The 22,378-nt window shown below is 45.0% G+C and overlaps 1 protein-coding gene across 3 annotated transcripts in view; it reads right to left on the bottom strand.

Moving 5' to 3' along the window:
- Positions 1-22,378, bottom strand: part of BCAR3 (BCAR3 adaptor protein, NSP family member) — a 155,526-nt gene that overhangs the window by 63,349 nt on the left and 69,799 nt on the right. For all 3 annotated transcript variants that reach the window (XM_077905480.1, XM_077905482.1, XM_077905481.1), the window contains exon 3: positions 13,651-13,690. In XM_077905480.1, coding sequence (XP_077761606.1) covers positions 13,651-13,690 — 40 coding nt within the window. The remainder of the gene's footprint in view (positions 1-13,650; positions 13,691-22,378) is intronic.

Below are 22,378 nucleotides of genomic sequence, written 5' to 3' on the forward strand. Positions count from 1 at the left end.
AGGCAGCTCTTTCTGCCCAGGGGTCCTGCTCCAGTGCTATAATAAAACCACCTTTTTGCCTGTGTACATGCACGCGCGCACACATACACACACACACACAAACCACAAAATAAAACAAAATGAACTGAAAAACCCCAAAGTGCACCCTATGGGCCCAGGGGGGCTATGGGGGAATCCATGAGGCCAAAACTATTTTCATGACAATACTGAGACGATTTTTTTGCCTTTTTCACTGGGTCTACATTTCCACAGACAGGGTGAAAGCGATGATGGGTTACACTGCTAGGACCTTAGCACAAAGCAAGGGAGAGACACACATTGGATTGGGGGTCACTGCATTTCTTAACTACCATTTTTTTAATTTATTTTTTAAATACTGAAAACACAATGTTTTAAGTATGTCTTTAAAAAAAATCTCCAGTTTCACCTAAGAAATCCTTGATGTAGCAGGAAGAATTACTCGCTTGATCACAGCTGGACCCTTGAGTCCACGTCTCTCTTTAGTATTCCGTGTGATGACACAGGAAGCACACGCGCGGCCCTTCTCAGGCAGACCCAAGTACAACGGCTGTCTTGAGGGAGAGCAACTGCCTGCCGAACCTGCTGCTTTTTCACGGAACACCATTTTTACTTCAAAGAATGTCTGACAAACTGTGGTTATTCAGATGTGGGTATTTGTCTGGCAGGCATTTCCTAAAAAAGGAACAAAGCGGGCCTATCCCTTCCAGAACAATTGACAGGATTTGTTGCCAATGATGAAACCTGAGCTTTCAATTGAAAATCAGAAGATTTCCCAATATGATTTTTCTGATATGTAGTATAAATAAAAGTGGGTTTTTAATACTGTATAATGAAATATGCTAACATTTTGAATATCTGCATAACTCAGGAAACCAGTATTTCTTAAACGTCTAACGCATGGTGATACAAAATCACACACGGGTGTGTTCTATGAGACCAGAATCTAAAGAGATTTGTAAATGTGTAAAATAATGCCATTCTTCTCATCAAATTTCGTTTTGGAAAATGATTATTTTTCACAAAAATAATTACTGTTATTTTTAAATGAGTTAACTAAAAATTTAAAAAGTTGGATTTTTTTAAAAGTTGGATATTTTTTTTTATATTTTAATTTCTAATACAATAAACCAAAACTTAAAACTCACATAATAAAAGCTCTTTGGGGTTTCAATAGTTTTTAAGAATGAAAAGGGGTCGGGATGCCTGGGTGGCTCAGTGGTTGAGTGTCTGTCTACCTTTGGCTCTGGGTGTGATTCTGGGGTTCTTGGGATCGAGTCCTGCATCAGGTTACCCAGGGGGAGTCTGCTTCTCCCTCTGCCTATGTCTCTGCCTCTGTGTCTCTCATGAATAAATAAATAAAATCTTTATTAAAAAAATAAAAGAGGGATTCCTGGGTGGCGCAGTGGTTTGGCGCCTGCCTTTGGCCCAGGGTGCGATCCGGGAGACCCTGGATCGAATCCCACGTCGGGCTCCCGGTGCATGGAGCCTGCTTCTCCCTCTGCCTGTGTCTCTGCCTCTCTCTCTGTGTGTGTGACTATCATAAATAAATAAAAATTTAAAAATAAATAAATAAAATAAGATAAAATAAAAGAGTGAAAAGGGGTCTTGAGTTCGAACAGTTTAAGAACTTCTGCTCTAATATGCCTAAGCTACTTGTTTTACATAATTTTGATTGAACTGTAAGTTTTCTGCATATTTATAAAGTAGACTAATAGAGGGCTGCTTTTATTTTAATAAATAACTCTACCATAAAAACACTAGCACTCGTAAAGAAAATTTGAAAACAGAGAAATGTGAATAAAAACTCCCTAATTGCCAGGAAGTTAATTTTGACTTACTACTCAACACTCAATCATTCTACTCCTAGTTTTGTCTCTTACAGAAATTCTCACAAATGTGCACCAAGCTGTCTGAGTTGCAGGCAATGCCATCTCTCCAGTGGGTTTGTTTTTTTTTTTTTGGTTTATTTACTGATTTGAGAGACAGACAGAGAGAGCTCGCACAGGGGGAGGGGAGTGAGGGAGAGGGAGTATCTCAAGCAACCACCACCCCTGAGGGCAGAGCCTGGGGCCAGGCTCCATCCCAGAACCAGATCATGACCTGGGCCAATATCAAGAGTGTCAGCTGCTCAATCGACTAAGCCACCAAGGTGCCCCTCTTCAATATTGTGATTTGCTCCTCTGGGCTCCTATACACACCCAATCCGGCAGGAAATCCTTAAGACTCTGCCTCCATAGGAGACCAGAATGCCCCTTCTTCATCACCAATTTTGTCGTCACGGGTCCAAACTATCCTGTCTCACCTAGATAGTCACCATGGCTTCCCAACTCCTCTCCCTGTTCCCACCCTTGCCCCCCCTCAAAGTCTGCTAGCAACATGAAAGCCAATGCCATCCTTACATGGCTCCCCACCTCACACCGCAAAAGTTTCATATGAGACCCATGCAATCTGCCCTTTCCCCCCCCACCAGAAACTTCCACTCTTTCACATCAGCTTCTACCACTATCTTGCCCCCTCCCTTCCAGCCTCTCTGGCCTCACGGCAGTTCCTTGGTAAAAAAGGTGAACTCTTCTTCCACTCAGCCTGGGCACACATGACCCCAGAGGCACGGGCCCTCCTCATCAATCTCTAACACACTGATACCTGCTTTCTGCCTCACCTACTTACCAGCTTTCTTCTGGCCATTTCTTTTTCAGCTGTCAAATCACAATTTAAATATAACTTCTTCCAAGGGGTCTTCTTGGCTACCACAGGCTAAACTTCTGGTCAACGCCAGTGCCTGTCACACAGAATCTGCACACATACAGTGTCACAGCATCTTAGAGCTTTTTGTCCAAGAATATGAGACAATTCACTCTATTAATAAAATGCATTAACAATTTTAATGTCTTAGAATGCCAACAAAAGGCACTTGCCTTTTTACATACTTTAAACACAGCCCTTAGTTCTGAGGTTGTAACTATAATATGTTAATAATATGGGAAGCTCCCAGAATATTTAAGACCAAACTGTAGCCAAACGTTGCACTATGGTGACATTTTTTAATTACTACCACTAGAGGGCAGAATTTAACAGCAAACGAGTCCGACAAGCCTGGCCTCCCATTTGGGAACTGAAGAGTTACTGGGACTCCATCTGAGGACATGATCTGAGAAACTGATAGGTCTGAGCCAGAAGCTGCCAGAACTACACCTTTAAAAAGTGTATATACCTCTCCCTAAATGTGTGAGTACTTAAGGTGATAACAGTCACCCCATAAATTTTATCCTATACCAGGTTGGCAAGAGAAGGTAGACTAAGGTTAGTTCGAGGAACTTTCTTTCCTTAAATAAAATCACCAAAGAATTTCTGGAAAATTTTTAAGGTTTACTTGGTTTGGGAAGCTTCAAAATCTTTAGAATAACCTTCTCTCAATTTAAATGCCCTTTGCATCTGGTGTTATATGATCATTAGTCAGCCAGACAGGCACTAAATATTAAGATGAAAAGAATAGGTCCTTGCCCTCAGAACTCACATTCTTTTTTTTTTTTTTTTTTTAAGATTTTATTTATTTATTCATGAGAGACACAGAGAAAGAGAGAGAGAGAGAGAGGCAGAGACACAGGCAGAGGGAGAAGCAGGCTCCATGCAGGGAGACTGATGTAGGACTCAACCCCAGGCCTCCAAGATCACACCCCGGGCTGCAGGCGGCGCTAAACCACTGCACCACCGGGGCTGCCCAAGAACTCACATCCTAATAAGAAGAGGTTTTGGGGGGTTGTTTTTAAATAAACAGATATAATTTGGGACAAGTGCTGTAAGGATGAGATACAGAGTAAGGAGATAGTGACTTGGTGGGGCAGCTTTTAGGAGGTGGCTCAGGGAAGGTCTCTCTGAAGCAATGAAATCTGAGTCAAGATGGATCAGCCACACAGAGAACTAGGGTGATAGTTACCACATTAGTATTTACTGAGGGCTATCTACGTGTCAGGCATTGTGCTAACAACTTTACATGTATCAACTCATTTAATTCCTACATTTTCCCATCCATTGGTTTTGTTGTTGTTGTTGTTTTTAAAAATATTTTATTCCTTTGAGAGAGAGAGAGAGAGAGAGAGACGGGGGGGGGGGGGGGGGGGGGGGGGAAGGGCAGAGAGAGAAGCGGACTCCAGCTGAGCAGGGAGCCTGACTCAGGGCTCGATCCCAGGACCCCGAGATCATGATCTGAGCCGAAGGCAGACACTTAACCAACTGAGCCAGGTGCCTCTCTCCCATCTACTGTTAAGGAGACTGACCCCCAGAAAATTTCAGAAACTTACTCAAAGTCACCCAACCAAGAAATGGCTATGAGAGGGCTTTGCATCTGTGTTAGTTTCCTAGGGCTGCTCTAACAAAGTACCACAGACTTGGTGGCTTTAAAACAGAAATTTATTCTCTCAGTTCTGGAGGCTAGGCATCTAATATCAAGGTGTCGGCAAGAGCTACATTCTCTGTGAAGGTACCAAGGGACGAGCCTTTCTTGCCTCTTCTTAGCTGAAGATGGCAGTAATCCTTGGTGTTGTTGGCTTGTGCACACATCAATCACTGCCTCTGCCTCTCTGGTCACACGGCATTCTCCCCATGTGTCAGTGTTTCTGTGCACAAATTCCTCTCTTCTTACAAGAATACCAGTCATTGGATCAAGACCCACCCTAATCTGGTATGATCTCATCCTAGTGTGATCATATTTGCAAAGACCTTATCTCCAAATAAGGCCACATTTATAGGTACTAGGGGTGGGGGGAGGTACTACTTCCTGTATCTTTTGGGGGGACACAATTCAACTCACTTTAAACCACCTAACTTCAAAAGAAACTTCCATGCCAAGGCAAAGGCAAAGACCCAGAGCAGTAGGAAAAGCCAGTAGGGAGGAGTATAGGGACTAAGGCAGATGGCAGGAGATGATGAGGTTAGAGGTAGACAGGCCACATGCAGAAGGCTCTGAAGTCCAATCGTAAAATGGAGCCTAGGAAGACACCACAGCTTTGATTCCTGCTTGCATGTTAGTTTTTCCATCTCTCTGCCACCTCATCACCCCCATTGCTTGGGATTTCAGGAGTCCTCTTACTTTCACTCAGGGATGGAGGTTGAAGCATAAAATACAATTATGAATCTAGGCTTATTCCATTCACAGGCTAGATAAGGCTCCTTATTAGCGCACCTCTAGAGGGCGGCTCCAAGGTTTGACCTTGATTCAAACTATCAAGTTCAGGAGGCTCAGGGAAAATTTACTTCTGACTTGGGACGTGGAAAAAAACTCCTCTCAGGCTGCACTGGCAGAGCAATCTGGCCTGAGGAAATTATCCAGACAAGCCCCAGGCAAGAACAATCAGGATTCAAGCACCTGTGCTGTCCCCACATACCTTTTCAGCCAACAGAACTGAGGAGGTTAGATGTGACAGGCCCAGTGGGGAGACGCTGCTCACAGCAGACAGGTCTACCCCACTAGGTGCTGAGATGCATCCAAACTGTGCAGTGTTGCCATAGCATCATCTCTGTGATGGTACAAGGTCTCAGAACCTGCACAAGGACTCACTGCTGTGTCATCAGGCAAGATAAAAGTGATGTCAATGACGCAAGGTACCACCATGAAAGTGTCAGCATGAAAATTTTTGCTGAAAGCCTACTAGGCATTATTGGGAGGTAAAACAGGGACAGTGTATAGGCATATAGTCTAGAGCAGACGTCAGCAAACCTCTTCTGTAAAGGGCCAGACAGTAAATAGTTCAGGCTCTGCTGCCCATCCTGTCAGATCTACTCAACTCCATGGTTATGGTGAGAAAGCAGTAGTATGTAAATGAATGGATGTGGCTTTGCTTCAATAAACCTTTATGCCTGTTGAAATCTGAATTTTACAATTTTCACATTCTTCTTTTGATTAAAAAAAAAACATTTAAAGTATAAAATCCATTTTTAGCTTGTAGGCCATACAGTAACAGGTGGCAGGTCAGATTTGGTCTCCAGCTGTAGTTTGCTGATCCTCCCAGTCTAATGACATCCCCAAATGCTCATCAATTAACCTAATGTCATTGTGGTAACGTGGTCTCCAAGTGGAAGTTTCCTGTCCTCCCCTAAAATACTCACCGGCTTCTGGCAAGATGCCAGGCACTCCTATGAACTCTGGAATCTCCCCTAGCTTCCTCTCCCTCACCTCCTCCAGTTAAGTCTGCCAGGAGCTGTCAACTCACCTAATAAAATGGCTCTTAATTCCCTAAAAGGCCTCCAGCTCCTGCCCTGATTTTCCATGCCCGCTATCTAAGGTTAGGCTCTCGATAACTCTTGACTCCCAACCCTCACTCTGCTGAGCAATCATGAACACATGGTATATGCTCAAAACTATCTGTTGAATGAGTCAGTGCAAGAAAATATCCACAAGCTCAGCACTTTCTCCATGTGATCAGCAATCTGAGGGGGCCCTCTCAAAAGCAAACATTTCCCCGAGGCGGGTGGCAGCACTTAAGGGCTAAAATAGGATAAGGTGCACTTTTTAAAAGTCAGGATCCAGGTATCTGGGTGGCTTAGTGGTTGAGCATCTGCCTTTGGCTCAGATCATGATCCCAGGGTCCCGCATCCAGTCCTATATCGGGCTCCCTGCAGGGAGCCTGCTTCTCCCTCTGCCTGTGTCTCGGCCTTTCTCGGCAGGTCTCTCATGAATAAAAAATAAAACCTTAAAAAAAAAAAAAAGGCAGGTCACTGAGGTATAATTTACATACTGTAAGAGTCACCCTTTTTAGTATCCTCCTGTGAGCTTTGAAAGAACCACAATCAAGGTCTATCATCCTACAAGTTCCTTTGTTCCCTTTTGCAGTGGACCTCTCCCCTACCCCTTTTTCAACCACTGATGTTTTCTGTCATTAATAAGTTTTTAGACCTACGGGAGAGTCCGTTCCTTTTTAGGCTATTACCCCGTTGAATGGGTACACCTACGGTTTTTCCATTCACCAGTTCAAGAGCATCTGAGCCGTTTCTAGTTTTTATCAATTGTAAATAATGTCACTATAAACGTTCACATATAGATTTTTAAATGAACATCCATTTCCACGATAAGATTTCACTTTTTATATACAACCTCCTTTGCAAAGACCTGCAGGAAAGGATTCCACTGAATGAGGGGCTGTGCTCCATCTCCACTCTTCCGGCCTCAGCAATTTGTCTTTTTTTTTTTTTTTTTTTTTTAATTTATTTATGATAGTCACAGAGAGAGAGAGAGAGAGAGAGAGGCAGAGACACAGGCAGAGGGAGAAGCAGGCTCCATGCACCGGGAGCCTGACGTGGGATTCGATCCCGGGTCTCCAGGATCGCGCCCTGGGCCAAAGGCAGGTGCCAAACCGCTGCGCCACCCAGGGATCCCCAGCAATTTGTCTTTAAATCCCAGGAACATGACCCCTCCCAATAAGACCTGCCAGGAGTGTGTGTGTGGGGGGAGGTAGGACAGGGGTAGCTCTTCCTCACGGGGAGTGGAGGGGGGGTAGGTCGGTGGGGTGGGGGTTGGGGGGCTCCCTCGTCGGGGGAGGGGGAGAGGGGAGATAGGATGGGGGAGCCCTCCCTCTTTGGGGGGGTAGGGTGAGGGAGGTCAGACGGGGAGGACCCTCCCTCGTGGGGGGGGCGGTGGGGGGGAGGTCGCACGGGGGGGGGGCTCCCTCGTTGGGAGAGGGAGGGGAGGTGGGGGGGAGCCTTCCCTTGTGGGTGGGGTGGGGAGGTTGGACAGGGGGGCCCTCCCTCATGGGGGGTGGGGGAGGTCGGCGGGGGGTGGGGGGAGCCCTCCCTCGCTGCCCGCTGGGCGCTGCCCACACCACCACGGATCCGGGCGCAGGGCCAGCGCGGTGCTGGGGATGCGCACACTGGGCGAAAAAGCTGCAGAGCCAGCCAGCGGCCGTTCTTTGGTTCACAGACCTCGCTAAGACCTCCCGGCCTGTGCAGCGCGCCATTGTCTTTGCGAGTCCCTTTCAGGACTTTGGAGGCGGCTAGTTCAGAGCGGCCTGGCGTCGGTCAGAGGCTGCTATTTGACCGTGACCAAGGCTGCGGCCACCTGGAGCACAAGGCCACCTGGAGCACAGGCCACCTGGAGCACAAGGTCACCTGGAGCACAAGATCACCTGGAGCACAGGCCACCTGGAGCACAAGGTCACCTGGAGCACAAGATCACCTGGAGCACAAGGCCACCTGGAGCACAAGGTCACCTGGAGCACAAGGCCACCTGGAACACAAGGTCACCTGGAGCACAAGGCCACCTGGAGCACAAAGCAGGGCTGCAGCCCCCCACGGCCCTGCTCCCACCACTTGTTAACGCGCACTTCTGGGCGCTGGAATTTGCATAATTACTTCTCTTTTAATCTGCAGGGTGACCTAATGTGGCCCGCGGCCGGCCTCAGGAGGCCTCAGGAAGCGGCCTTGCTGGGATCTGAGCCTTGGGCGGCCTGTCCTATCCCTAAGGCCCTCTCAAAAGGAGCCTTTTGGAGCATTAACCCCATAAAGGGCTGATTGCCAAGGCGCCTGGCGCCGGGAGCTGCTCATGAGCACTGGGGGGCATGGCGGGGGTGAAGGAGCCTTCCAGGGTGAGGTGCGAGTCCCCACTCAGGATAACCTCTCCAGTCCTGTCCCTTCTCTCCAGCCTGCGAAGGAGCTCAGCAACTGCAAATCATCTCCTAAAAGCTCGCAAGTGGTTCTAGCAAGAATCCACCCAGGCTGACGACAAAAGAAAGGATATTTGTTCACTAGGAGGCTAACCAGGGACAAAAGGCTGCATTCCGTCTTGACACTTGCTAACTGCGGTCGCCTGGAGAGCAGGCCTTTGTCCACAGGCGGGCATTGTGCTGTTTACAGCCTGGCCACTGAAAATGGGCTTGCCTACATCTTGGCTAATTTGAAAAACAGTCATCCTGATTTTCTTTTCTACTTGACTTTATTTTCCAATATATCCTTCTTAAGGGCATTTAAAAATGAAAAACCTGTAATAAACATTCCTTTTAAAGGAAACATCACCCAGCTGTGCCCCAATCACCACCTCCCCTAAAATATATATATATATATATATTTTTAAACTATTCCCAGAAAAGAGATGCTTTATTAAAAGGGCTGTAAGGCTTGTATGTGAAGAAGCTATGAAGAATTAGAACCTTCAGTATGAAGGGGAAAAGGACAGGAAGTAACATAAATTTATAATATTCAGTGTATGAGGAAGGCAACTCTTAAAGCTTAAAGTAGCCCCGGGAAAAGAATAAAAAGAATGATACAGTGAAAATGAAAGTAAGTTTCATAGGTTCAAGAAGGGGTTACAAAAGTGAAAGCATAACAGATCATAAGAGCATATGTAGGAGCATTGAGATATATCCCCAATTTTTTTAGGTAATATGATGTATGGGCAGTTATTAGCTCTCACATCCTTGGTCTTTTTTTTTTTTTTTTTAATTTTACTTATTTGTTCATGAGAGACAGAGAGAGAGAGAGAGAGAGAGAGAGAGGCAGGCAGAGGGAGAAACAGGCTCCATGCAGGGAGCCCGATGCGGGACTCGATCCCGGGACTCCAGGATCATGCCCTGGGCAGAAGGCAGGTGCTAAACCACTGAGCCACCCAGGGATCCCCACATCCTTGGTCTTAATGTCTGAAACGCATGTTCCAATCAATATGACACTTTTGGTCATAGTGATAGATGGTCAAGACTGATAGATTAAGAACCCCTTCCTACTCGTTAAAAAAAACTTTCCCCTCCAGCCTATATAAGGTACAGAGGATCCTAAAAATATTCAAAGGACGTTAACCCATCCCTGATGTTCCAGTGAGAAGATGGAACCCACAGAAAGAAGGTAGCAAATCCAAAGTCAGAGTGGGCGGACTGGGCCCCCCTCCCAGATGGTTTTCAGGAGTTGTATAACCTGGAGTCTACTGGAATGCTATCTGGGAAGGTTAGCACACTGGGCTATTATCATTTATTCACATTTTAGTATAATTATTTTATCAAATGCTCTAAGCAGTTACCTGACACAAGCCTAAGATACTAGACCCTGAATAAATACATTGTAATGGTGGTAAAAATATGGGGGGGGGGGGGGACAAATGGAGCGGTGAGCAAGTAAAACAGCCCAGAAGACAAAGCCTCCTTCACAATTTTGCCTTGGGCTTTTTCCTCCAAAAGCTATTTCCTCTGTTAAAAAAAAAAAAAAAAAAAAAAAAGTTTTTATCTCTGGTGAGGTATGCTAGGTACGCAGAGGAATTCCAGAGCTGTACGCCACTAACCAAAGTCACTAATGACTAAGGAGCAGCAGGAAGGTGGAGCTGCGCTGGACGGCTCTGCTTCCTAACTTGGAGGAATTGCTTTCTTTCCGGTGCAGTGAAAAAGAGAATCAATTCCATTTTGTTACAGATAAAATCAGACTTTCAAGATGATCATGTTTTGAGCTACTGTGAGAGGGTGGGGGTAAACGTGGGGAAAAGCGAGGGCTCCAAAAACCAGGCAAAAGAAAAAAAAAAAAACCACAACTCCCCTCTCTAACAGAATTAAAGAGGCAGAAACGGTGGAGAATGAGATTCCAAAACATCCTCTGGCTGGTTTGGAGCTGCTTTAATTTTCGTATTGTGTCCAAACCTGGAATTCAGCGGGTAGCGTCTAGATGCTGTTGGGGGGCCCCAGCAGGAAGGGAAAAGCCTCTGACAGCCCCAGGGCTCCTCCATTCCCAGCGCAGGGCAGCTACTGGTAGCCTAGCAACCGCCGAGGTCCCCTTTCACACCGGATTAATGTGCACAAACCGCATCGAGTGTTAGGAGGACATGGAGTACAAACTAGGCAGAAGAGAATTTTGGATTCATTCTCTACCCAGCTCTCTCTGCCACAGTCCTGCAGCCCCAGTGGCCTGCACGCTGGCCTCCCTCCCCCGTGCCTAACTCCCGGGGCACAGGGAGGGGAAGCCAGGCCCAGGTCGATGGATCTCTCTCTCTCTCTCTCTCTCTCTCTGCTGGGCACTGGGAAAACCAGGTGAGGAAGGTTAGAAAGTCTCTGGTGGGAAGGAGAAGGCATTGGAAGACAGAGAGGGACCTGGGACTGGAGCTCTCCATAGGATGAGAACTGCTGTCTGTTGGCCACATCTGGCTGCTTCCACCCCTGAGAAGACCCTGAGACAGAGATCAAACCACCTATCCTTATGAGATCCCTAAAAATGTGCTCCCTTGAATCTTGATTTTTTTTTTTTTTTAGACTGATAAATCTGACTCTACCAGAAGGGGACCCTACCTGATGTGAGAAATTTTACCAAGAATCTCTACTTTTCTACATGCCCAAGAGGCATTAAGCGCACCAGGGGATTGTAGGGAATAACATTCAAAGTCAGGGGGCGCCAAACTGCAACCCAGTTTATTTACAAGTATCTCACCTCCCTTGATTATTTTCCCTCACCCTCCGAATCACTAGATCACGAGCTGGCACCGATTTACAAGGCCTTCATGACATGGACTCATCAGCCAGGCTCAAGAGGGCAGCCAAGTCTGAGAAATGCTTGGATGAGCCTGCTCTGGCCCAAGAAGCATGACACATGAGTCCATTTAGACCTTGAAGTCAAAGGCCTCCATCAATGTGCTTTCAGAGCTTCAGTGCCCATAGAAGCAAATGAATTTACCCAACAAATCCCCAAACTATCCCTCCAAACCAAGGGCAAAGTGGGGAGTGGGAAAGAATATATGTATGTATGTATATGTGTATGTGTGTGTGTGTGTGTGTGTGTGTGTGTGTGTGTGTGTGATGCATACAGGAGGAATACAGAAACTTCATTTATAAAGCCCCAACTAGATTCAGACGAGGCTGGGAACAGAGTGACCCTCAGAACACCTCAACAGGTCCTGGGAAGAAGTACCCTCAAGCCACCAAGAGCAGTCCCATCACATCTCACTGCTGGGGAAAACCAGGACTGCCTAGCAAGACAGCCACCACCGAGAACCCCAATATTTCCTCTTACTCAACACAACTCAACTCAGAATGACTGACATTCATTAATGTGACACAATGGCTTAAAGAATACTAAAACAGATCATTCCAGAATCTCTGTTTTGCTTTTGAATTCATCACCAGATTATCTTAAGGGCTCAAACACTGTGAAAGAAAAACCAGGTTAGTTGGGTAAGGGAAGGATCTGTGCTTGCTAAGTACAGCCTGAGTCAGCCTGCAGCAGGACACAGCCAATTTCGGGAACATGACATGAGTGGCCTCTAAAGAACTGCTATGATTTACACACTGCCTAATTCTAGGGCACATTTTTTATGTCGTGCTCTAATCAAATCAAAGTCTCTGGGAATAGCACCTCCCTAATGCTTTGCAGCATACAACCTGCATAAAAACATAGGTGGATGCATCCAGGAGGCACACAGACATCATTTATAAAGCTCTCTCATGATTCTGACATGGCAGCCGCCGGCTGGCTTAGGACCATATATTTGCTGCAGTAATACTACAGTTCAGACATAGACTGGGTATGAGAGGAAAAAATAATACCCACCTCCATTCCAACAAGCTTTGTTATGACTATTTCAAGTGATTAAGCGATTCTACTACAGGTCTCTCCCCTACCATCCATCCTCTGGCCAAAAGAGAGAAGGAATGCTAACAGGTACATGAAAAAGCAACAGGCCTAAAAACTCTGAAACTGTAATACTGCCCTCCAAATAATGAGGATGGAATGTGGCTCCTAGGAGGCAAGTACCTTAGAACACATCCCATGATTTCTCCTAAAAATTAAGGATATATGTTGTCATAAATCCAAGAAACTCAGGGTGACAAATCAGAGTTCTCTTTTCTGTAGTAGGTACCAGATTGCCGTTCTCAAAAATAAAATAAAGCATACACCCCCCCCAAAAAAAATGGTGTGTGTGTGTGTGTGTGTGTGTGTGTGTGTGTGTGTGTGTGTGAAAAGCATCTTTTCTTTCTGCTCAGAAGGAAATCACTGTTTTGGATTGTTGACTATTTAGAAGCCGTGAACGTCAGTCCCACTGGAAAGCAGTGTGTGGCCATGGCTCATGTTCCTACGCAGGATAGTGGCTGTTGGGAACGAAGGGCCAACTCTGAAAACCTCAGGGAGCCTACAGTCCTCCACTGAAGATAAACACAGGTTCATAATTATCTACCATCTCCCAAAATCAAAAACACTCTAAAAACTAAAAAATTTTCAGTCATTTGGCAGCAAAACAAACCTGACCTCATTTGGTGGTAAAGCGTGAGCTGAGCTACATAAAATCATTTGTAGTCTATTTATCCCACTTTCTGTGAATATTCTTACATCTCACTGCTGAAATAATGAGTTTGAGTCTGGAGTGCTGACCCTAGCTAGATCCTGCTGAGGATGTTACATACGTGCATGATATTACCTTTCTAAAAAAATTCCTGAATTTTAAAACCCATCTAGCCCCAAGGGTTTTAGATAGGTGGAAAAGGACTATAGACCTCGAATAGGATGCCATAAGACCCCTGCAAAAGTTACTGAAGGCCTAAGAGAGTCAAATAAACCCCAGGTTGTTTCCATCTGAGCAGCTTCCTACACAGGCCAGACTGCAGCACTATTTGGCAAAGCTGTGTTAAAAATGGGAAATGTATTACACAGGGTCCTGATTCCACGTTAAATATTGTTTCCTACCTTCACATATTCCAGAGTTGGGTCCAGAAGATGCTGATCCCTGGAAAGAGAAAACATAAGTATGAGAACAACTGGGAAGAATGCGTTCTTGCACTGAGTGAAACGTATCCAACATGATTTCACTGTGTTCATTCAAATTATTAAGATGGGCCCACCTCCCAGACAGTACTCACCGCAGACAGATAAGGAAGTCAGAACAGACACAGTTTCCTTTCATGGTGTGTGTTGGGGGTAGGGGAAGGGGGTCGGACACCACCATAATCCGCCTAGAAGCTCCACATGCTTTCTTATCATATTTAGGCTCTAAACATTAGACTATTTCATGTGGTAATTCTAGATTCACTTGAGCATAAAAATTAGACTAAAATTCTGAAGCACAGACCAGCAAGGAAGATAGAGATGAGTGTAAAGGACTGGATGCCCAAATGAGGGGTACTCTGGACCACCCAGCAGCGTCACACCCTCTCTGACAAAAGAAAATGGAGGCTCTGGTGGGCCCAGGGGCTGCCCAAAGTCACCCAGCCCTGGGGGCAGGAGATGGAGTCTGTATACCCAGCTCCGCTTCTAGGCCACATCTTCCTTTTTATTTTAAGATTTTATTTATTTGACAGAGAGAGACAGAGAGAGAGAGAGAGAGAGCACACACAAGCACGGGAAGCATCAGAGGGGGAGGGAGAAGCGGGCTCTCTGCTGAGCGGGGTGCCAGATGTAGGGCTCCATCTCAGGACTCTGGGATCACGACCCAAGCCAAAGGCAAATGCTTAACCGACTGAGCCACCCAGATACCCCTTCCCCTTCTCTCTTTTTTTTAAATCGCTGCCTTGATTACCTACCCACCCACCCCTGGTGTCTAGCAGAGAATTGACCCTCACTTTCTTTGGCACCCCATACTGTTCTCTTTCCATGTAATGTCTGCTGGTGTCTGTCATAATATGACATTGGGATTAACCAGACAGTTAAAGGTAAACGGCAGCAGGTGGTACTGGGGAGGCTGATTTCTTACTGAAAGGAAGGGAAACAACCAGGGCAAAGGAGAGGAGTGGGAGACATGAGAGTGGCCATTTTCAGTATTTGCAGAGTTACAGCAAGCTGCCCCCCAACAGAGGATGTGAAAGGACAGCTGCCTTCAGAGACCTGAACTTCAAAAACTCAATACATCCCTGCAGAGATGGCATCATTCTGAGGACAGAATAGCTCTGAAGCCCGTAAGAGGAGTCTTCTCCACGGAGAGGGTCCTAGTTTATCTATAGAAAGAACGGGTGCCTCAGAAGTCCCACCAACAAGCAGCTTCCTCTGCAAGGCTGGGCTCAACCCCCAAACTCGTGGGCTTTGACACTTTCGTGGTGATGGAGAGACCCTGCAAGATGGCAGCACTTCTCCCTGGGTTGAGAGAGAATTCTGGTCACTGCTAGAGCACAAGGAGTCCCAACCCCACAGGATCTTGTGGAAACCATGCTTGGCTTGGTATGACTGTCCATTCAGGGCAGCACATGGGGCACCTGTGCAGAGGCAGGCTAGTGTCCAAGATGCTCCCCACCATGTCAGTGGAGCAGTTCTCAGAGGAGTCCCTCTAGTGCCAAAGGATCAGAGAACAGCATAAACTCACCATCCCTGGTGAGGGGTATAAACCAGTCTTTCAAAGCCTTAAAACTCTTTGTCTTCAAGTTCGTTTATCAGGCATCTTTTCCCAAAGCCCTGGAGCCTGTGTGCTGTGCCCGGGCACCACTTCTCCTGCCACCTGGACACCATGTTGATGTCATCAGGCTTTGCATCTGTGGAATCACCCGGCTAGTGACCAAAAACTCTGTCAGCAGCACTTTGGCTGTGCTCCCTTTTAAGTTCTTGAATTCCTGGTTTTCTTTTTTTTATTGTTTACTTAAAAGATTTTATTTATTCACTCATCAGAGACACAGAGAGGCAGAGATATAGGCAGAGGGAGAAGCAGGTTCCCTGTGGGGAACCTGATGTGTATTCGATCCCAGGACTCCAGGATCACGATCTGAGCCAAAGGCAGATGCTCAACCACTGAGCCAGCCAGGTGCACCAAACCCCTGGTTTTCTAGTGAATTAATATTTCAGGCTTATAGCCATCTAGTCTTAGGCTGAACATCTGGCCCAGAGGTCTGGTCCTGTGAGGACAGAAAGATGTTAGAACCATTGAAATGCTGTTCTCATCTTCAAATTTCTTTTTTATGTACATGTAAAAATGTGCATTATATACACTCATACATACATGGCTTAATGCATGGATAAACAGTATGAGTATGGGGGGCTGAAATCAAAGGTTCCCAAGTGTTTTTGGTCCAAGGATCTCTTTATGTTCTAAATTACTGAGGACTCCAAAGAGCTTTTGTTCATGTGGGTTATATCTACTGATTACTGATGTTAGAAATTAAACAAATTTTTAAAACATTTATTGATATCTTAAAAACAAACCCATCACATATAAGATAATAATATTATTATAAGTAGATATTTTTTCATAGCAAAAATTTAGTGAGAAGAGTGACACTGTCTCATATTTTTGCAAATCTTTTTCATGTCTGGCTTAGTCGAAGGACAGCTGAATTCTCATATCTGCTTCTCCATTCAGTATGTTTTGATATGTCTTGGTTTCAAAAAATGTCCATGCTCACATAGATATATAATTGGAAAAGGGAGGGGTATTGCATTAGACTTTCAGGTAATTATGGCTATTCTTCTTTGATACCATACCAACACTGAACAAGTGGTAGTTTCTTAAAGATTAGTTGAAATGTGTCATCTTGGACCACACCTGTTATTCTTCTGCATCTATCTTGCACTTTGATTGTCCATGCATGATTCTGTATCCCCTATCCTAGAAAATACTGATTCACCAAGTTATATAGATATTCTAAATTTTGACACATTTCATTATAATATTAAAAAAAATCACATTTGTCAGTATCATCACTAATCTCATCAGAAGTTGTTAAGCACTGGAAAGTGTCAAGCTCATGGAAGATACCAGTTTTCCAAACTTTAATTTTCAGTTGAAAGGTTGAATTTTGGGACATCTGGGTGGTTCAGTGGTTGAGCATCTGCATTCAGCTCAGTTCCTGGGATCGAGTCCCATTATCAGGGTCCCCCTGGGGAGCCTGCTTCTCCCTCTGCCTATGCCTTTGCCTCTCTCTCTCTGTGCCTCTCATGAATAGATAAATAAAATCTTTAAAAAAAAAAAAAAAAAAGCAAGCTTGAATTTTTTCACTGGCAGCTAACACTGTCAAATATTTTCCTTGAGATTCATTCATTCATTTTGGGGAAAATATTTGCCAAATACCAAGACCATATAGTCATGGTTTGTCATTTTAATTCCCCTTTTTTTAGGTGCCCAAATGTCATTCTTTTAGTAAATTCTTTTTAGAATTTTGTCCAGGATCTACTCTTCTCACCAGATTTAGCTGTAAAATCCTTTTCCTTTCACCTTTGAAAGCTGAAATGTTCCTTTCTTTCTTTCTCAAGAGATGTACCTGAAAACTCTCTGAGCTAGCTCTCTCAGAACAGACCCTTCAAGTTCTCTTGGGAAGACCTGGGATAATCCACATGGACTCAGGCCAGGAGCTGTGCCTGGGTGGCTCCTGAAGCACTGCTGATGAGCACAGTTCCCACTCAGAGACAGGATCTCCTAGAGGCAGGGCAGCCTGTGCTCTCCCATCCAGAGAGCCCAGCATAAAAGAGCCTGGGGTGTTCTCCAAAATGCTTCCCACCTTAGATGAACCTCCTGTGTTCCTCTTTATTTTTTAAAAAAAGTAGACTCCACACCCAGCATAGAGCCCAACACAGGGCTTGAACTCACAACCCTAAGATAAAGATCTGAGCTGACCCCAACCAACTGAGCCATCCGGGTACCCCTATGTTCCTCTTTGATTCTCTACACACAACTTCTCTGGGCAGAAGAGAAGGAAACTGGGAGTCTCTGGTGAGGGATAAAACTGAAGTCCCCAGGCAGCCCGGGTGGCTCAGCAGTTTAGCGCCGCCTTCAGCCCAGGGCCAGATCCTGGAGACCCAGGATCAAGTCCTGCGTCGGGGTTCCTTCTTGGAGCCTGCTTCTCCCTCTGCCTCTGTCTCTGCCTCTTTGTGTGTCTGTCATGAGTAAATAAAATCTTAAAAAACAAAAAACTGAAGTCCCCTTTTGACACTGCCCCCAGATGAACTCTGCTAAGGAAGCCTTGTACATTCTGCTACAATAGCAGAGGGGACTCTAACTGTCCTAAAATTCTAATTCAGGGCTCCCAGGAGTCCCCTAGAGGATCCTCATGTTCTTATCCTTTTCAGATAGGCAAGGAATACAGGAGAGTATAACAAAACCAAGTGAGTGTGTTACAAATCCAAAAGCTTTCAAAGTTATTGCCTTGATCTAAATTAAAATTATGTTTGAATGCAGAAGTGTGTGTCTCCTTTCTCAGCCAGCCACCTCATCCCAGCTAACCAAAAGAAGATATGAGCTGGAAAACACAGCAGTTGGCCCCGTAGCCCCAGCCTCTAATTTGAAATAGAATATCCAATTATTCATACAAGTCTGTGCAGCAAACACTCCCTAAGCCACAGATTTATATTCTCCAACAGAGATCACTAGAAAACAAACAGAAGAACTTGGCAATCAAAATGAAAAGTTTTTATATATATATATTTTTTGCTGATGCAAATTATGAATCCTGACCCTTGTGAATCCATGATGTTTTGTGCATCTCCATTTACAATTGCTGAGGCTGGCAGGCACCCACAGCCCCTCTGTCAGGCATGCTGCCCTACAGTGCACGGTCCACAGACCACAGGAAAGCAGCAGACTGAAACTAGACCCTCCTGTTATTTTGTTCTTAGGTTGATTACGTTTTAAATAATAACACTGTGTTTACGCCAGTTAAGTCAGTGTTTCCAGTGTCCTGCTTTCTAAATAAAGTTCATACTGAGGGACGTATAGTTGGGAATCATAGAAATGATGCATTTGTTATGTTAGTTTGTTTCTCATCAGTAACCAGGTTAACAGTTCCTCCCTCTTAAAAGGACACTTGATCTACACATTTGCTATTTTGGTTAAGAGGTTCTCCATCTGGAACATATAAGCAAAATTTCACTAACAGATCTTCCCTGAGTGCTTGGAAGACAGATGAGGAATGAAGTACCCTATGTCTGTCTTAAATTATAGAATGTTTTAAATGAATGAATGTTTTGACTTCTTTAAATAGTATAGAATAAATTAATGGCTAACAGTGTTGCCAAACAAATGTCCTTTTGGATAGAACAAAGAGGAATCATTTGTAATAAGAGGATTCTTTCATGTAATAGAGATGTGAGAAACTAGATCTAACTGTTCTGAAGAGACTGAGTAGACTAAAGCAGAATAAAGGTTCCCTTTGAGCCCCAGGCACACTAGCAATCTGCAGAGTGGATACCCCTCCTTGGTGCACATGGCATGGTATTTGGATTCCGGTTCATTCTACCATACTTATATAGGACCGCTCCTCTACAAGGTGAGCAACCTAAGAACAGTGGCGAGTCTACTTCATTCCCAGTATCTCCATAATTCTTGCATTCATCCCAGAAACATTTTCAAGCATCTGCAACATGGTATGCTGTAGGCCAGACAATGGAAACAGAGGAAGCGAAGACAAAGGCTCTGCTCCCAGAGAAGCTGCAGGCAAGTGGGGAAGACAGGTCAACAGACCCAGCACAATTCAAGTAGGTATCAGTGGGAAGGAAACACCATGGAGGGGCCTTTCAGGCAATCTCTAAGCTAAGGTTTGAGGGCTGGGTAGGAACTCAACTGGTGAAGCAGCTGTGAGGTAGGTGGTAATGAGAAATACCCAGGCAATGGGAGAAGTGTGTGCCAACACATGGGGACACGGGACGATGTGGCGCACTTGGGAAACCAGAGCACTCAGGAGTAACTCCGCTCTAACCCAGGCCACCAACATCTCTTGCCAGGATGCCTGCAATACCTTCCCAGCTCCACCATCTCCACAGCAGCCAGCATGATGCTTACCCAAATTAAAATCCTCTAATAACTCTCATCTGATCAGAGCAAAACCCTGGAGACCTCAGCAGGGGCCCTGGTTGGCATGGTCCCTGGCAGCTCTCCAACCTCCCTGTGGTAGGAGGAATTCTGAGGATGTCTCCCAACAAGAGCTTCATCCTCTGGATTCCCAGCATTGCTGTGAAGGGGTTTTGTAGATGGAAGCCTCAGGTCAGCTGACATTAAGATCCGGCAACCATCCAAGTGGACCTGATGCGCAATACGAGGGGGCCTGGACAGCGTGACGGGACCACATGGCCTGTGACAAGGCCCGTGGCATGGAACTCTGGGCAGCCTCTACACGGGAACTGCCCCCCAGCAGACAGCCAGGGGGGAGATGTCAGGCCCTCAACCACAAGGAACTGGGTTCTGCCAACAACCCGAATGACTATGGAAGCAGATTCTTCCTCTGAGCCTCAGGTGAGAACACAGCTGCTGACATCTTCAGTTTAAGACCTGTAACCAAGAACCCAGCTGAGCTCTGTGGGGCGTAATGTGGACATTAAGGCACCAAGTTCGTGACCATTTGTTACTCAGCAAAAGCCTACTATACACCCATCGGCTATTCTATTCATTCCATCAAGACATACTGACTTTTCTTTCTGATGTTCAAACATGCCAAGCTGGTCGCTGCCTCTGTGGCTTGGCATTGCCAAGAACGTTCCTTTGCCTAGAATGTTCTCCCTGCAGTTCTGAGGCTCACCGCCTCACATCATTCAGGTCTCTGCTCCAACACCACCTCCTCAGAGCTTGCCTTAAATACCTATCTAAATAAGCACCACCATTACCTCTATTGCCTTATCTGACTTTATTTTTTTCCATATCATCTGCTATTATATGAAATTGCTCATGGTCTTTTATCCTATAATATAATCCTGCAAGACTGCGGCTTTCTCTGCTTTATTCACCTTGGTATCCCCTGTGCTCTGCACACAGCAGCTCCCTAGTAACCACTTGTTGAATTAATGAATAAGGAACAAGTTATGGAGGTGCAGGGTTGGAGAGGGCTCAGGAGCGGTGGCAGTTTAGAAGATCAGGATGAAGAAGAGGCAGAGACAGAGCATAAGCAGCTTGGATGCCATATAAACATGTCTAGACTTATGAAAGCAATGAGATTTGTTGAAAAATCTTAAGCCTCAGAATAACTGGAGATTTGTGTTTTAGAAAAATTCCCCTGCACTAGTGTGGAAAACAGATTCGTAGGGGGGCAAGACGGAGTCGGGAAGACCAAAGGAAAGGATGCTGGAGAGGTCCGCATGACAGAGGGAGCGGGGATGGTGTGCAGATTAAATAGACTTTTTAAAGCGAGAATAGACAAATGGTGATAAAGGACTAGATTCAGTGGGTGAAAAGGAAGAGAGAGATAAGGGCACTTGCTGAATTCTTTCTAAGGGAATTAAGTAGATGGTGCCTAGCACATCTCAATATACTCATTAAGAATGAACTAGTAAAAAAAAAAAAAAAAAAAAAAGAATGAACTAGTAAAAACATTTGCTTCAAGCACTAAACTATGCAAACTTTTAAGACTATTGGAATCTGAATTGTAAGACTCTGCCCCATTGCCACCCTTTTCCATGGTTAGCAGTGCACACATGATTGCTGCCATTCAGCTCCTGAATGTTTCAGATAGCCTCCCTTCCTTTTCAACTAGTAAGTAAGTTACTTTCAGAAGGGTCTTTCACATTTTTCAAATTATGAACATGTAAATCTTTCCCATAAAGTATGATGAAATGTAACAAATAGTTAAGGGATCCCTTCACACCAACAAAAATAGTTACCTCGGAAGTAAATGCAGAACAATAAAACAAGACAGCTGTGTAGATACTAGCCAAGAATGCCTGTTTTACATAATCCTTTGGTCTTCTCCGTCAGCCCCACTCCAGAGAGCAACCAGTGCTTGTTTATGTCTTTGCCATGGAACTATTAGCTCCATAAGGGTAGGGGCTACTTCTGTCTTGCTCATCAATATATACTAAGCCCTTCAAACTATATTTGTCACATTAACAGCCAATTAATAAATAAACAAGGGCAAGAATGGACAAATGAAAATTTAAACCTTAAAAAAACACTTTTGTATATAGTCCAAATAAGGCCTCAGAAAATTAGAAATTTCTACCATGGGACTTTTGTTTGCTTAATACGGTAGACCAGATACTCTGAAAACTAAATGATAAATTAAATTACAAATACACTCTCAAATGTACTGAAGTCACAAGAAAGATAAATCCTCAAGAAACACAGACATATACAAAATAAGAACAAAACAAATCAAGAACACAAAACATGAACAAGAGGGTCAGAAGCAAAGCAGGAGGCAGCCCAAGTGGCTTAGCGGTTTGGCACCACCTTCAGCCCGGGGTGTGATCCTAGAGACCTGAAATCGAGTCCCACAAAGGGCTCCCTGCATGGAGCTTGCTTCTCCCTCTGCCTCTGCCTCTGCCTCTCTCTCTCTCTCATGAATAAATAAATAAAATCTTAAAAAAAAAAAAAAAGAAGATGAAGCAGAGCAGGGAGGATAAGCCTTGGGTCCATAGAAGTGAGCAGGTAATCACAGAGCCACATATAACGTCTGAACCATCAGAACAGGACTATACCATCCCTACAAAAAGAATCTGCAAAAATAAATACATACATGAAAATTAAGAAGGTAGCATGCTCTCCAGCAAGGGGAACCAAGAAGGAAACCCACTGTCT

Source organism: Canis aureus, chromosome 8, assembly GCF_053574225.1.
Source record: "Canis aureus isolate CA01 chromosome 8, VMU_Caureus_v.1.0, whole genome shotgun sequence".
Classification (NCBI taxonomy): Eukaryota; Metazoa; Chordata; class Mammalia; order Carnivora; family Canidae; genus Canis; species Canis aureus.